This window comes from Balaenoptera ricei, chromosome 6 (assembly GCF_028023285.1).
Source record: "Balaenoptera ricei isolate mBalRic1 chromosome 6, mBalRic1.hap2, whole genome shotgun sequence".
Classification (NCBI taxonomy): Eukaryota; Metazoa; Chordata; class Mammalia; order Artiodactyla; family Balaenopteridae; genus Balaenoptera; species Balaenoptera ricei.
Window position 1 is genome coordinate 117,145,615 of NC_082644.1, and position 15,553 is coordinate 117,161,167.

Consider the following 15,553-nt stretch of genomic DNA (forward strand, 5'->3'; position numbering starts at 1 on the left):
CCTCGATTTCGCATCAAGATTAAGTCTCCTTTCATACCCTCTCCCAGCTCTCTGTACTGCTTTATATAATCGTAATTTTGCAGCTGTGCGATTATTTAATGCCATTAGGCTGTGAGCTCCCTGAGGGCAGGGCCCTTAAGCTCCTGTTTGCTACTGTATCTCCAGCGCCTGGTACAGCCGCCAGCATGGAGCAGGTGTTTGGTAAGTAGCTGGTGAATGGATGACACGGAGTCCGTTGTGCGTGAGGAAGAGACAGATGAGAGGAACAGCACCTCTGAGGCCACCGTGGCCTCGAGCCAGCCCTCCTCTTGCCTCCGGGAGAGGGTATGGTATGTTGTATATTTATGATCTCCAGGGCCATGTTTAGGTTAGCGCCTTTGCTCCCTGTTTGAAAGATGGCGTTTGTGGTTCTCTGCTACACATTAGGATTTATTTCTGTTGGCATGTCAGCTTGCTCTGGCACTAAGCCGCCCAGGCAAGGGTGGGAGGCATTTCAGAGTGGAATGATGGCTTGGTCCTTGTTTTGGGGGTGTCGTATCTGGGAAGTTGCTCGGGAACTGGGTTCCTGCTGGGGCAAATCAGATGTCAGGCATCTGGGTGGGTCGGTGGAGGACCGCTTGCTCAGGCGTGGGGCTGGACTCTCCTAGCCTCTCCCTCGAGCCATGGAACCTGGGGCGAGCCCCTGGCTCCTGGCCGTGGTGCCAGCCTTCTGCCGTGGCAGCCTGGCCGGGCAGGACATGTCTGATGTGGTAGGACATCCGATGGCCAGGATTGGCTGCCCCTGGCTAGGGACCTGGATCTCTCTCCTCCCTGAATAGAGCTCTGTCATTCGTTAGCTTCATGCCTTGTACCTGGCCCCTTCCAGATGTCCCCAGACATTTGGCAAGCTTGGGAAAGTAGCCGGGGCAGCCAGGGCTGTGGTCATCCCCCCAGGAGAGGGAACAGTGCCTTTGCCCAAGCCAAGGGGGCTCCGGCTAGAAGAAGTTGCAAAAGTCCCCCAAACCCTGCCTGTGTAGTCAGTTTTTTGACCATTTCAAAGTATGTCCAGCATGGCAGGAACGACACATTTTGCGTTCTCTTTTCCCTTCATTTATCGAGCACCTACTCTGCGCTGGTGCAGCTTTAGGTGCTGGGCGCCGAGAGATAATCCATCAAGCTTAGGTCTCTGTGCTTTCGGGCGTTTAGCTTTTTCCACCTTTGAGATTCCAGAGTAACTAAAGGAAGGTGAAGATCCTCTCCCCCTGGGAGGGGTAATCTGTAGCTTTTGCCATCCTTCAACGGACAGGGGAGGCAGGCAGTGTGACCCCTTGGGCCTGTCCCAGAGGTGTGCATTTTTTTTTTTTTTGGCCATGCTGCGGAGCATGTGGGGTCTTAGTTCGACCTGGGATCGAAACCGTGCCCCCTGCATTGGAAGCATGGAGTCTTAACCCTTGGACCACCAGGAAGGTCCCCAGAGGTGTGCATTTTTAATTAGGACTTAGCTAGGTCAAGAGCCTCCTTGCCCTAGCACATCTTTCCCACAGGCTTCCCCCCAGCTCAGACCCAGCTCCGCGTCCTGTCCCCAGCTCCAACAGAATGGTCAGAATTTCTGGGAAAACCCATCATCCTGAAGCCCTCTGGGCTCCTGGGAAGTCCCATTCTGGGGGCTCGGACCCTTTCCCTGTCCAGCACCAGCAGGTACAAATATGACAAATTGCTCAGAATCTGGGCATTAACCAGGGGAAAGGTGAACTACCCTCTAAGACAGTAAGGGGGAGGGGAGGTCAGATAAACAGGTGGTTTGGATGAACAGATCAGGAGACACAGGCCCTGGAGATGACCTCATCCTGGACCCTTCCCAGGGGAGGTGGGGTGGTGGGGGGTTAAGGTCACATGCTGTCTTCAGACCCCAGCTCTGCCACCTGTCTGCTGTGTGACCTTGAGCACAGCACTTAACCTCTCTGGGCCTCTGTTTCCTCAGGTGCACAGTTGGGTTATGAGGGCTACTGCCTGGAGAGATGGTGACAAGGGTAGGAGGAAGACCTCTGCATGAGGCCAGGCACCAGGGAGCCCTGGGTGAGGGTTAGTGGTGGCCATACCTCCAGCCCCTGTGCTTCTGTGTGGAGCGCAGAATACACACACCCCAGCTCTAGCGAAGCCCCCTCAAGGGTAAGAGCTTTCTCTGGAAAACGGTCTCAGGAAGGTAGAGCCTGGGCCCAGGGCCCCGTGGTGCCCAGTTGTCAAAGGCCCTCAGTTTTCTGATCTGTGGTTCTTGAGGCCCATTTGGCGCCCCCGTCCCCAGCTTCCCCTCTCGGCTTCCTCACCCTGACTGTCAGATGCTTTGGGAGGAGCCTCGGGGAATGATTTATCTGCTGTGAACGGCTGAGCGGCAACCATCTGGCCGGGGTAGCAGCGCCAGATTCTCTCATTCCTTCCCCATCAGCCACAGAGATGAGCCCCAGTGCATCGCTGGCTCCCAGGCCCCCCCGTCCCGCTAGCATCTGGAAGCCATTACCTTCGCAAATAAACATTAAGCTTGCTTGATGAAGGCTCTCTGCTCAGAAGTTTCCCTCGATTCCTCTCTGAGTCCCCGGGCCATCGCCAGGTCCAGAAGGCTTTGCCCCCAGGCCTGGGCCTGCAGCCGTCTGGCCTTGCTGTGGGCAAGAGGGTCAGCACCCCCAGCTCCCGAGTGGTGATGTGCTTATAGGGCAGCCCTCATGGGCGGGCCGCCTCCTGATGGGGTCGCTGGCTTCCTGTCCCATCTCAGCCCTCTCCGTGCAGTAGCTTGAGCTCTTGGGCATCTTCTCTCCATCAAAAAATCCTAGAAAGAGCTTGTAATGACAGTTGCAACACAGTAGCGGGTGTGACTCGTCTGGGTAATTGTCAACTGGTGCTGCCACCACCTCCTGGCAGCTTTGCTCATTTCTGATTTCCTCCTGACCCCTGACAACGCCTGGCTCCGGGGGAGGAGGACAGTGGTCACAGAGCTGTTGCTTTGCTGTCGGGGAGCTGCCTCACTTACTTCGCCAGCTTCTGTCTGCCTTTCTAGCTGGGAGCCTTGGCTGCTGCTTCTGGTCTACCTCCGCGTGGACAAAGAGCCTTGTCCTCATTTCTTAACCAAAATAGGTGGGAGTTTTTCAAGAGAAACATCACTTAGAAAGTTAGGCAAAAACAGAAGAATGAAGTAGCTCCAAATATAAAAACAGAGGAGTTTTCAGAACACAGAATTCTTGTCCAGTGATAACTGAAATCTAGCTGTAAAATCTAGGCGCATATGTTCCAGCTCAGTCTGACCAAAATATATTCATTTTCCAAATCTCGAGCAATTCTTCCAATTCCCTTCTGTTCCCTTTCCCTTCCATGGAAGATCACATGGTAGGCAGAGCTGGAGGACTGTCATTTAGAGCGAGGATGGCCAATGTGTAGCACGCCAGACACCACGTTCTAATTCCAGATCCATGGCAGACATTGCTAATCAATCACAGACCTTTTCCTAATTGAGGCTGAATGTGGCTTCACATTTCTCCGAACAGTATTCCAGGAAGTCACTTCCTGTTGATTAGAACTGGGAAGCGACAGGATACCCCTATGGTTGCTCTGGTATATTCTAAAGTCATGCTTGTAAAGGCATACTTGTTCCTTTTAATTGATTTTTGCTTAAAAATTTTCTATGAGAAGTGTCAAAGATATAGAAAAGTAAAAACAGGGACTTCCCTGGTGGCGCGGTGGTTAAGAATCTGCCTGCCGATGCAGGGGACACGGCTTCGAGCCCTGGTCCGGGAAGATCCCACAAGCCACAGAGCAACTAAGCCCATGTGCCACAACTACTGAGCCTGCGCTCTAGAGCCCGTGAGCCACAACTGCTGAGCCCAAGTGCTACAACTACTGAAGCCCACTCGCCTAGAGCCCGTGCTCCGCAACAAGAGAAGCCACCGCAGTGAGAAGCCCTTACACTGCAACGAAGAGTAGCCCCTGCTCGCCGCAACTAGAGACAAAGCCCGCGCGCAGCAACGAAGACCCAATGCAGCCAAAAATAAATTAAAAAAAAAAAAGATAGACTTCAGCGTAACCCACAATATCACCTGATAAAATGACTAGTACTTTGCTAGTATCAGCTGATGCCAAGCCCATATTCAACTTTCCCTATTTGTCCTCAAAATGTCAAATCAGGATTTAATCAAGGGCTGTGCATTTCATTGGGTTCTTATGTCTGTTAAGTTTCCTTAAATCTGGAGTAGTACACCCTTTTTTCATGCCACTAACTTGTTGGAGAGGCATTGATTATACAATGTCCCGTGTTGCGGATTCACCTGATTGCTTCCTTGTTCAGGAGAATAAGTGGTATGGTATTTTGGAGAGAGAGTTACCTGTTTCCTGATTTTCAATGGGACCTGTCTGAAAGAGTAAGATTTTAGAATGAATAAGCAGTTGTAGAAACAAAGGATATAAGATTTCTCAGTGTTGTGATAAGGGTCAGGAGGAGACTATCTTTGCTGTCTGCTTAGAGACATGGTCCTGCTTAGAGAGCATGGTGTCCAGGTGAGGGTGTGGTCTGAGGCCCCTTGGGCAGGGGATGGTGAACCACATTGCTCTGGGAGAGATTCCGGATCTCCAGAGTTCATCAGTGTGTAGGAGGCATCAGGAGGGCTTCCTGGAGGAAGTGATGGGTGTCACAGAAGTTGGCCATGTGAAGAAGGAGGGAAGTCTTCCCAGCAGAGGGCACCCTTTGCTCCTTCTGTCCCAGCTGAGTCCTCTGGATGCCTTCATTCAGGTGTCACAGTCCTGAGCCCACAGGCCAAGAGGGTAGTGACGTGTGAATCGGGCCTAGTATAGGGCAGTGGGGAGTGGGGTGGCCTCAGGTGACTTGGAAAGCCTGTATGCTGCCTAAAACCCACTGGGGGACCAGATTTTGCACACAGCTGGCAGCGTGTTAGGGACCCACCTCCTGTGGGCCAGACACAAGCAAGACATCACGGGCACCTGCTAGTGTCAGCTTCTCATATCTGCCTTCCAGGTGCTGAAGTGGGTGGAGTCAGCAATCCAGGCCTCCAAGGTGCACCTGCTGTCCACGGACCACGAGGAAGGCGGCGAGCACACGTGGAAGATCCCCTTTGACCCCAGCCTGAAGGAGGTCACCATCTCCCTGAGTGGCCCGGGGCCCGAGATCGAAGTCCAAGACCCGCTGGGTACGTGCGACCCAGGGCTGGCCTCCACCTTGGCCCTGAGACTGAGCTGGGAGTCCAGAATGGGACAGAGAGAGAGGCCCTGGGGTGATGGGGGGTTTGGACACAAGGCTCCAGGAGCAAGGAGGGTAGGGGGGATGCCAAGTGAAGGGCAGAGAGGGTACCCGTGGTAGGTGAGGAAGCAGGAAGGCCATTAGCAGCCCAGCTAGGGGAATTAAAATAATGACAGTCCCTGGGCTTCAAGGATCACATGGCATCTTCCCCGTGTTCTCTCAGTGGAACTCTTCAGTGGCCTGGAGAGTCAGTGGGGGCAAGAATTAGTGGCACATCGTAGAGATGGGAAGCTGGGGCTCTGGGAGGTGGAGTGACTTGTCGGGTCTCCCAGGGTCAGTGTGATTTGGACCCGGTCTCCTGGCCCCATGGTGCTCTGAGGATGTCCTGAGTATTCAGGTCCAGAGGCCAGGGGTACAGCCGGCACCTGGGGAGGGATGAGGATGGAGATCAGGATAAGGTAGAGGCCCGGGTACCACCAAAGGCCTCTTGTCAGTTCCTCTAGGAAGCCCGGGGCTGGTGTTTGGAGCGCTGTGGGTTCCAGGGGACGGGCTGGGCCGCTGTCACCCCCAGGAAATGGTTGGGGACTAAGCAGTCCTTGGGGCTTCCACAGGGAGGATCCTGCAGAGGGACGAGGGCCTCAACGTGCTCCTCAACATCCCTGACTCGGCCAAGGTTGTGGCCTTTAAGCCTGAGCATCCTGGGCTGTGGTCCATCAAGGTAGGGGGCCTTGGGTTCCTGGGGTTGGGGAGACCAGCTTCACCGGCCTGAGATACCACTTCCCTCTTGCCTGGCCCCAGGGAGCCTGGGGCCCTGCGAAGCTGAGAGCTGGAGCGTGGATAGTGATGTGGGCATATCAATAGAAGTAAAGGGTCAAGAACAGAGGAGGAGTATTCTGCCTTGCATCAGTGAGAGGAAGTGGAGTGGTTTGGGGTTAGTTAGGGAACTTCTAAGAAGGGCTTATAGAAACCACTTGAGTGTCCGGAGGTGGGTGACTGAGCTGGCCCGTGGTTCAGAACCCTGTCCTGTGAAGAGTGCACAGAAACATCAAGGGTGACCTTGGGCTCAGAGGGGCAGGACTGGCAGGGGAGCAGGGTCTGCTCTGATCTGCAAGGCGCTGGGGGTGGGCTGGGCTCCTGACAAAGTACCCTGGGATGGGGCAGGCTGCTGCTTCAGGAGGATATGCCCCTTGCTGATCAGGCAAACATGCATGGAGCCCCTACTGGGCGCCAGGCACGGTGCTGTGTGCTGCAGGCACCGCTATCCTTCAAACTCAGCACCTTTGAGCCAAGAGCTCTCATGCCAGTGGGGAAGGCAAGGCAGGGGTTAGACGTGCAGGGGGACAGACCAGACCCGCGGGTGTTGGGGGCGGTGGTAGTGGGAAAGGCAGGGCAGCTTCGAAAGTGCCGCTCAGGACAGTGCTCTAGCTGGGTTTCTTCCACTTCATTTGGGGGGCATCGTGCTGGGCCCCCAGGGAGCAGGTAAGTTGCCCACCTGTATGCAACGGCGGGAGAATTCCAGCTGCCGATTCCAGGCCGGGTCAGGTCGCCCGCCTCCTGCCTGGAGCTGGGGTGCTGGGTTCGGATGCCCCGGTGACGTGGGCCTGGGCCTGTGCTAGGTCTATAGCAGCGGCCGCCATTCGGTCAGGATCACGGGCATCAGCAACATCGACTTCCGAGCTGGCTTCTCCACTCAGCCCTCCCTGGACCTCAACCACACCATCGAGTGGCCCCTGCAAGGTACGGTGCTCCTGGCCCCAGGGCGATTCAGGGCCGCCTTCCGCGGAGGTGGGGCTCGCCTTTGGGAAGTGGGGGGAGCTCTGGGGGGAGCCGTGAGTGTGTGACTATGGAACGGGCCTGCAGAGGCTGGGTCCAGCCTCTCTGTCACATCACAGTGAACTGCGCCCAGGGCCAGCACTCCCTCTGTCGGCTCCAGCCCAGGTGACTGTGGGACCATTTACCTTTAGAACTTCCTCCCTGCCCCCCGAGGCCTCCAGGACCTCACGCAGTCCCCCTTGCTACTCCTTCCCCTTGCTCTTTGTCGAGATTTGTCTGTCCAGAGCCCCACTTCTTCCAGTGAACATCAGGCTGGTGCAATACATTCAGAGGTGCTTGAGTGGACACCTTCCCCGAAAGGGGGACCAGTGTCTCACTCCAAGGGAACGAGTGTCCTGGTGGACATCCAGATGCCCCTGGAGGCTGATAGCCTTGGGGGGACGTTGGAGGCGCAGGATGAGTTTTCCACTGAGAAGCCGCCCACTGGGTTCTGAGGTTGCCTACATACCCCATCATGGCTCCACCTGGAGAAGGCTGGGCCCCCGAGCAGGCAGAGGCTTCTGGCTCAGGGTTCCAGAGCTTCATGCCAGAAAATGCCATCTGGTAGCCAGACCAGGGTCCCAATTATAGTTTGGAAAATATGGTGTCTTGCCACGGGTCCATCCAGAGGATTTTGCTAGGACCAGCTGAGCAGAGATGGGGGGGACTAGACCAGGTCAGGCTAACTTTGGACCACAGAATAGTGACCCAAAATGGTGTGTGCTAGATCCTTGGGGCTTTCTTTCTAGTCTGTATCTCCTCTAATGTCTGTCATTCTTGTCAGCCCTTGTAGGTTTCTTTGCCAGGACCAGCAGTAATATCTTCAAAATGAAAAGGGGTCTGTTTGCTCATGTCGTGTTTGTTTTTGCCAGTAGGAGGGAGGGCGCGAGGCAGAGAAACTTAGTTCCTATTCTAAAGCCAAGAGAGAAAAGAAATCCTACATGAAGTGCTACAGTGGGGATTGAAAACTGGCCAGTCTCCAGTGGAAGAGGGTGAAGGGGGCCATCTGTGACCCTCTTTGGTTTCTGCTTTTGATAAAGATGTAGGTCCCAGACATCCAAAAGGGACAGAGAAACAGCAGGGCAATTGCAAATGATAAATAGCGATTGGTCTCAGTGCCAGGGGCACCAGGGAGTGGGCGAGGCTGTGGCTAACTGGACAGTGGGGGTCTGGGCCACAGGAACAGCTGCTACACGCCGTTGGCTGCTTGTTGCAACGTGGGAATGGTGCCCAGCACTAACACGCTTGATTTTTCAAAGGAATCTGGACTTCTAGATTTGTATATGCCCCTTCCAGATTGTTTGATATTTTTTCAAAAATTTGAAGGCACTTCCTGGACCACATCCTCTGGTCCCCGGTTTATGATCAGTGAGAGGAGAAAAAACAATGAAGAGCCATCTGCAAAGGGAGCGACCTGACCGTTCCCACATCAACTTAGGAGACTGTAAAACCCAAGTCCAGTTCTGTCTGTCCTGGGATAGTGTGGAAAGTACATTTCAACAAGATAGAAAAGGAAACCAAAGGAAAGATGAGCATGGGGAAAGGATGGGCAGGAGTCAGCATTCCCAAACCAGGGCATGTGTCTCACCTCGGCCAGTCCCAGAGCCTGCCTGACGGCAGCCAGCACCAGAGTTAGTGGCGGGGCAGGGGTGGGGGTACCCGGGGTGGGGGTACCCCTTCCCAGTTCTGCTCAATGAGCACCCCAGTCTGCACAGTGGAGGGGATGTAGCCATGGGAAGCCGTGGGTTGGAGGGACACTGGTGTTTCAGGACCACGGACAGTAGCAAGCCCCCGCTTCTCTGCTTATCCCACCCAGCATTAGTTAGCCCAGGGAAGAGAAGGTGAGGGGGCCAGTGACGGCCGGCCAAGCAGGCTGGTCTCTGACTGTGGTCCTAGAGCCCCTGCTTGGGGAGGATCGTGGAGCCCAGCACAGATGGCAGCATCTCCTTCCTCGCCCTTCCCTCTGCAGGGGTGCCCATCTCCCTGGTGATCAACTCCACAGGCCTGCAGGCGCCCGGCCGCCTGGACTCGATGGAGCTCTCACACAGCTCAGGGCGGTCCCTCCTGACTTTGCCCACGCGGCTCCTCTCCAACGGATCCACGCACCAGCTGTGGGGCGGGCCGTCCTTCCGCACCCCCCAGGAGCGCTTCTACCTCAAGGTGAAGGGCAAGGACCATGAGGGAAACCCCCTCCTCCGTGTCTCTGGAGTTTCCTACGGTGGGGTGGCCCCAGGTGAGTCATTGGCTCTTACCACCCCCAGCTCCCTGGTTCCCTTGGAGGCTCATTTCTTTCCGGAAGGCTTTCCTGATTAGATTAGATTGGATTAGATTAGGAAATATGTTTTCATTAAACTTCTCTGGGCAGCAGGCTCTGCAAGGCATTATGCCAAATACTGAGATGCTTCAGATGTAGCTTTCAGCTGAAGGATTTGCTGCAAAGTCATCCATCCATCCATGCATCCATCCGTCTGTCTGTCCATCCATCCACCTGTGCATTCAACATTCATTTTGTGTCGGTCATGGTACTAGGCACTGTAGACACAGCAGTGGGCAGGGCAGTGGGTACGGGTATGCCCTTCCCTAATCATAATTACTATCATAGTCAAAATCATGGTAATACTAATCTAGTCACCATTTTGAACACTTTCCGTGGGACAGTCCTGGGCCAAGCACTTGCCATGCGTTAGCTCATTGAATGCTTACACCAGTTCTGAGATGTGTCCCCATTTTATAGCTGGGGAAGCCGAGGTCACCCATTTTATAGGGTTGCTCGAAGGGTTCCATAAGCTAATGCACATAACAAGACGGCTCTTGGGTACTCAAGAGGCTGCACACAGGACGTGGGAACCGTGGACCGGGGCCCTCCACACGGCTGCTGTTACTGTGACGTCATTGTAGGTCATGTTGTGTTGGTTCCCATGTGTGTGGCTTTTGCTGGTTTCCCGTGTGTCCCTGAGGTCTCACCATCCGGGTTGGAAGCTCCCAGAGGTCAGGGCAAAGTCTTTGGCTTTCCAGATCTGCCTCTGGTCCTGGGGTGGGGTGGGGTCTGAGTTCACTGGCCATCGGCCTCCTTATTGGGCTTCGTTCCCTCTTCCAGCCCACTCCCCCCTCCCCTGGCAGTGAGCGGGGAGGAGTTCAGAGGTGATGACACTGGCATTCCATCATCAACTTTGCTGGGGGTCATCCCACTTCATTTAAGGATGCAGGGAGGGTGCCAATGTGCTGGTGGCGAGGTGGAGGACTTGGAGGACCCGAGTGGGGCAGGGCAGGGTCGGGGGCCTTGGGACCCCTTCTTTCAGTCTCCTGGCCTCCACTCCCCTGCTGCGGCCCCTGGGCTTCTCCTCCCTTGGCCTTTACAGTTTTGAGGAGGAATTTTCAGGAAGCAATTTCAGCAGCCTCCGTTTCTCTCTCCTGTTCTTTCAGATGGCTCCCAGAGTTTTGAGTTTAGCGCTGGCTTTTGGTCTCCATGTCAGCTGTAGATTCAAGTGTGGAGGTGGGGTTGCGGGGGGGGATGTGCCTCCCCTACTTTCCGGGTCTGGGAGGCTGGGAGTTTGACTGAGAGCAGGAGGCTCTGGGTTTGGAGACATGGGGGTGGGGAGGGCGGGGCCTCAGGTCCCTGGGCTCTTTGAGCTCAAGAAAGAAGGAGCCGGAGCTGGCGCGGCAGAGGCTTCCAGTGCGTGGGGGTGAGTGGTGGTTGCTGTGCACGCAGCTGAGGACGTGGCTGGATGGCCCAACGCCCCTCTCCCCTGGGAGGTGGCAGGGAGCCTGTAGCATGATGTCACCCGCCGCCCTCCCACCTCCAGCTCTATGCTCAGAGGAGGTCTGGCACATTGCCTCAGCCTCGGAGCATTTCTGGTGGGGATGGGGGAAGAGGGCAGTGCGAGGGTTGAGCACACGTCCGTGATCGCCCAGTGAGGCACTGACAGTCCAAGACTGACCCTGGGGGACAGTTCTCAGACTTTTCCACTGAAGTAATTCCAAGAGCCAAGGAAAGAATATGTATCACCCCAAGGCCAGGGTCAGGCGAGGGGGGCAGTGGCATCTGATGGGGTTCCCAAGAGGCTCATCCCAAGCTGTGAGATTTCATGGAAGTCTCTTATTTTATCTCAAAAATGCGTGTGAATTTTGTATTCACAGCCATGCTCCAAGTATGCTTATTTTTCAATAAAAAAGGTTTCCCTCCCACAACTTTGGGTAAAACTGACCCTCCAGCCAGACAAGCAGACTCACAGCCCTACCCACACCCCTGGAGAGTCCTGTCTGGGTAGCACTTCGTCAGATTTCAGGGCTGGTTTGACTTCTCTGCCCCACAGAATTGCTAAAATGGTGGCACAGGCTGGTCCGTCCTGGCCAGGCTTCTCACAAACCATAAAAACCCCATGAGTTTTCATTGACGGAGCCGGTCCTGCCACGTGCATGTGCCAGGTGCTTTCCACACCCCATCTCTCACCAACTCCTCACAGCAACACGATGAGGTCAGTAACCCAATTAACCCCATTTTACAGAGGTGGAAACTGAGGCTTCAGGAGGCGACGCGACCTGCTCTTGGTGACCACTGGATGGTGGTGCCAGAGATTGTATCCCGGCCTTCTCTCCCCGGGCTCATCCCTGTGGGTCTCTGTGTCACTGGAGGAATCCTGAGTGCTGGTCCTTGCCCACAGGTGCCCCCCTGGTCAGCATGCCCCCCAGGATCCACGGCTACCTGCACCAGCCCCTGGTGATCTCCTGCTCTGTGCACAGCGCCCTCCCCTTCTGGCTACAGCTGCGGCGGGATGGAGCCAGACTGGGCGAGGAGAGGCACTTTCAGTGAGTGGCTGAGGGCCGCCCGTTGTTCCCAGCCCCAGGGCTCCTGGGGGCCTGATGCCCTGGAGGGATCTAAGGGGAGTGGGTGGCAGGAGTGGGACCTTGGTCTCAGTCATATTGTCCTCCTGGGCACCTCCCAGCTTGGCCAGGGATGGGGGAGGGTGGTTCCCTGAGGCTCCCACTGCTGCTGGGCCATCCTCATGGGATGGGCCTTCCTCAGCTTCTGAAGACTCAACCCATGCAGGCCAGCTCTGTGCTGGTCAGGGCAGGAAGGACCCTCTTGAGACCCTCCCCGCTATGGTTGGAAGTCCAGGGCTCAGAGAGGGGAAGGCACTTAGAGTCACATAGCATATCATGGGATTGGCATGTCCTTGGCCGTCTGCCTCTTCTTACCAAGTCTCCAGGAGGATATGTGACTTCCCTTCTGGGCAAGATTCAGGGGACCAAGCCCCCCAGTGTCTGGACGAGGCTGGGGGCCGTGCGACTGTGTGTCTCCAGCTGTTCTTTGTCCACAGGGGGTCAGGGAACAGCAGTTGGGAGATCCCACGGGCCTCCAAGGCTGAGGAAGGCACATATGAATGCACAGCGGTCAGCAGGGCTGGGGCCGGACGAGCAAAGGCCCAGATTGTCGTCACAGGTCTGTCTCTTTGGTCCTGTCCGCGTATCCCCTCCCCACCCCCTTCCTGATTTTTCCCTCTAGGATTTCCTCCCAGGGTTTCTCCATCTGTGGGCAAGCATGCCAGCCAGCTGCTGGGGCCTGTCCGTCATCCAGAGTCTGATGCCCACACTGCACCTGCTTGCTGGCTCCCCGCACCCCCTCCTCGTTTGGGCTGTTTCACCCATGAATGGCCTGTGAGTCTCAGCTGCAGCTCGGGCTGTGTCCCCCGCCACCAGCCTCAATCCCACCCCTGACCTCTTGGCCATCCCTCAGGCCCTCACAGGGGCCGCCGTCCATCCCGTCGTTCCCAACCCTTAATGCTTCCAGGTCCTGCCGCCATGGCACCATTGAGCTCAGGGAGGCTGGCAATGCCACAGACCCTCCTAAAATGAATGGGCTTTATTTTTAAAATAATGAACCTAAGCTGTCTTGAAGAGAAGAAAAGGGGCCCAAAGAACAGGGAGAGATCAGCCACTCTAAGTTGTCCTAAACTCACACAAAATCACGCATGCTCCCTGTAGGAAGACTGGAAAATATAAACCAGCAGAAAAGATCGGAATGACCTGTGATCCCTCTGTTCTATCAAAATGATAGCATTTTGATTTACTTTCTTTCAGACCTTTATCTATGTGTGCATTTTAACAAAAATGGGATAGTATTATACGTACTTAAAACAACCTGATTTGTTGTCATCTAACACTGTAGTGGGTCAGCAAATATTTTACTATAAATGGTAAGTACAGAAAAGTAGAACAGTATAAGGAAATTTGCACGTGCATTTATTAGACTTAATGATTGCTAATCTTTTGCCATATTTGCCTTTTCATTTTATGGCCAAACTATTTTATTTTAAATTTTAATTTTATTGGAATGTAGTAGATTTACAACGTTGAGTTAGTTTCAGGTGTACAGCAAAGTGATTCAGTTATACATATAACTGAATATATTCTTTATATACATATAACTGAATATATGTATATTCAGTTATACATATATTCATTCTTTTTTTAGATTCTTTTCTCCTGTAGGTTATCACAGATATGGCTAAACTATTTTAAACTAAATTGTAGGCATCCTGACATTTCAGTATGTATCTCTTTTAAAAACATAGATTTTCCCATATAATAAAGATTCTATGATTACACCTAATAAAATGAATAGTAAGTAATGCCTTAATACTACTTATATTTTGTCCGGAGTCAAATTTCCCCATTCGTATACTTGCACATCATGGTCATTGACATGTGGATCCAGCTTTTTTCCTGCAGGTCCTGCAGACTGTCCCTGGATAGACGGTCTCTGACCTGCCACTTCTTACGACCTTTTCTTGTTGAGAGTGTGGGTTTCTTAGCTCTTCCCTCCTTTGGGGCAGTGGCCTTCCTTAGTTCCACATTTGGCTGCTACTTGTACAGAGAATCGCTCTGTACTTGTTACTCTTTTCCTCTTGAGGGTGATTTCCGAGGCTTTATCCCCCAGGGTGGAATTATTGGCTCAAAGGGTGTGAAGAGTGGTGTAGCTCTTGCTAAATATCGCAGTTGGGTGTTGTGTGGAAGGTAGGCGTGCACGCGCATGCGCAGACGCACGCATGCGCACATGCACGCAGCCCCCTCGACGGGTGTGTGATGGCCGTGGGGTGGCGCCGTCCGGGCATGGTGAGCAGATGCTGGTGAACTGCTCTGCTGGCTGATGTGTTCTGAGGAGTGCGGTGGGCTCCGGGGTCTGGACACCACCAGGGCCTGCAGGATGGCCCCCTCCCTGTGTCAACCCCTCAGTGCCTCCTGTACTCCTGTTCCTGCAGACCCCCCGCCGCAGGTGGTCCCTGTCCCCAACGTGACCGTGTCCTCTGGAGAGACCGCCGTTCTGTCCTGCCGGGTCCTGGGCGAGGCCCCCTACAACCTGACGTGGGTCCGGGACTGGCGAGTCCTGTCGGCCTCGACGGGCAGAGTCACCCAGCTGGCCAACCTGTCTCTGGAGGTCAGGGACATAACCCCCAGTGACGACGGGCGGTACCAGTGCATGGCCAGCAACTCCAACGGGGTCACGAGGGCGTCCGTCTGGCTCCTGGTGCGAGGTGAGGCTGCTGTCCTCCCAATTCAACACAATACTTAGCATTTCCCTCCATAGTCCATCAATCCATCCCTCTGCCCAGACGTCACCTCTGGCAGGCAATGTCAGCCCTTTCAGTGTTTTCTCAACCTTCAGAGGAAGAGGATTCTGTAGCCTTCCAGCCTAAGTGTAGTGGTTCTCACTGTTGGGAAGTTCATCCTCATATCTGACCTAAATTTCTACTGCTGTAGGCCAAGCCAATTTCACTGAGTCCTGTCCTCTTCCCCTGCCATTGAACACCTCCATTACCTACCCTTCTCAATATGCAGGACAGAGATGGAACAGTGGAAACTTCCGAAAGCCCAGAGATCAGACGTCCTTGGTAGGGGTTGGGTAGCACCGACCAGATGGGGGTGGAGGAGGCAGTGGGAAGAACCCACGTCGGGAGTGTTGGTGCCTGGATTAGGTATAACCTAGGATTTAGGTCCACCGAGGATTTAGACAGATCCTCCTCCCTGGGGTGCTATCTCCCCAAGTGTAAAAGTGAGTGTGTTGGAACAAGTTTTCTCCCTTATGCTAGTGACTGTTGATTGCCTAGAGTGTGTTGAGAAGGATTCTGAGGCCATATCTAGGCCGCTGGTATGGGAGGGGCGTGTTTGCCGTGTCTAGATGAGATGGCCCACGATGTCTGTTTGAGCGTGACAAGTCCGCTGCACTGTGAGCTTTCCGAGGGCCAAGATAGAACCTACGTTTGCAGCAAATACTTGGGCAGACCTCCACTCAGGTCTCCAGCCCTGGCATCTCGACAGCTCCCTAAGCCTCTTCAGGGTGCTCAGCTCAGAGCAGAAATCCAGGGAGCTCAAGCCTCCCACTGGGGGTTATTGGGAATTCAGGTCCCCGTGTGGCCTGGGGATGTGCCTGGGAGGGTGCCTGGCAACATTCCCCAGTTCCCCAGCAAGCCGCTCCCAAGGATCCAGGCCCCCTGGGACCTTTGCTTCCTTTGTCTACACCGTCTGTGG

At 54.5% G+C, this 15,553-nt stretch overlaps 1 protein-coding gene across 1 annotated transcript in view; it reads left to right on the plus strand.

The window, feature by feature from the left end:
• Positions 1–15,553, plus strand: part of HMCN2 (hemicentin 2) — a 154,142-nt gene that overhangs the window by 23,557 nt on the left and 115,032 nt on the right. Inside the window, exons 5-11 of the mRNA XM_059925832.1 lie at positions 4,994–5,165; positions 5,827–5,933; positions 6,832–6,952; positions 8,997–9,260; positions 11,689–11,833; positions 12,346–12,467; positions 14,287–14,559. Of these exons, the coding sequence (XP_059781815.1) occupies positions 4,994–5,165; positions 5,827–5,933; positions 6,832–6,952; positions 8,997–9,260; positions 11,689–11,833; positions 12,346–12,467; positions 14,287–14,559 (1,204 nt within the window). The remainder of the gene's footprint in view (positions 1–4,993; positions 5,166–5,826; positions 5,934–6,831; positions 6,953–8,996; positions 9,261–11,688; positions 11,834–12,345; positions 12,468–14,286; positions 14,560–15,553) is intronic.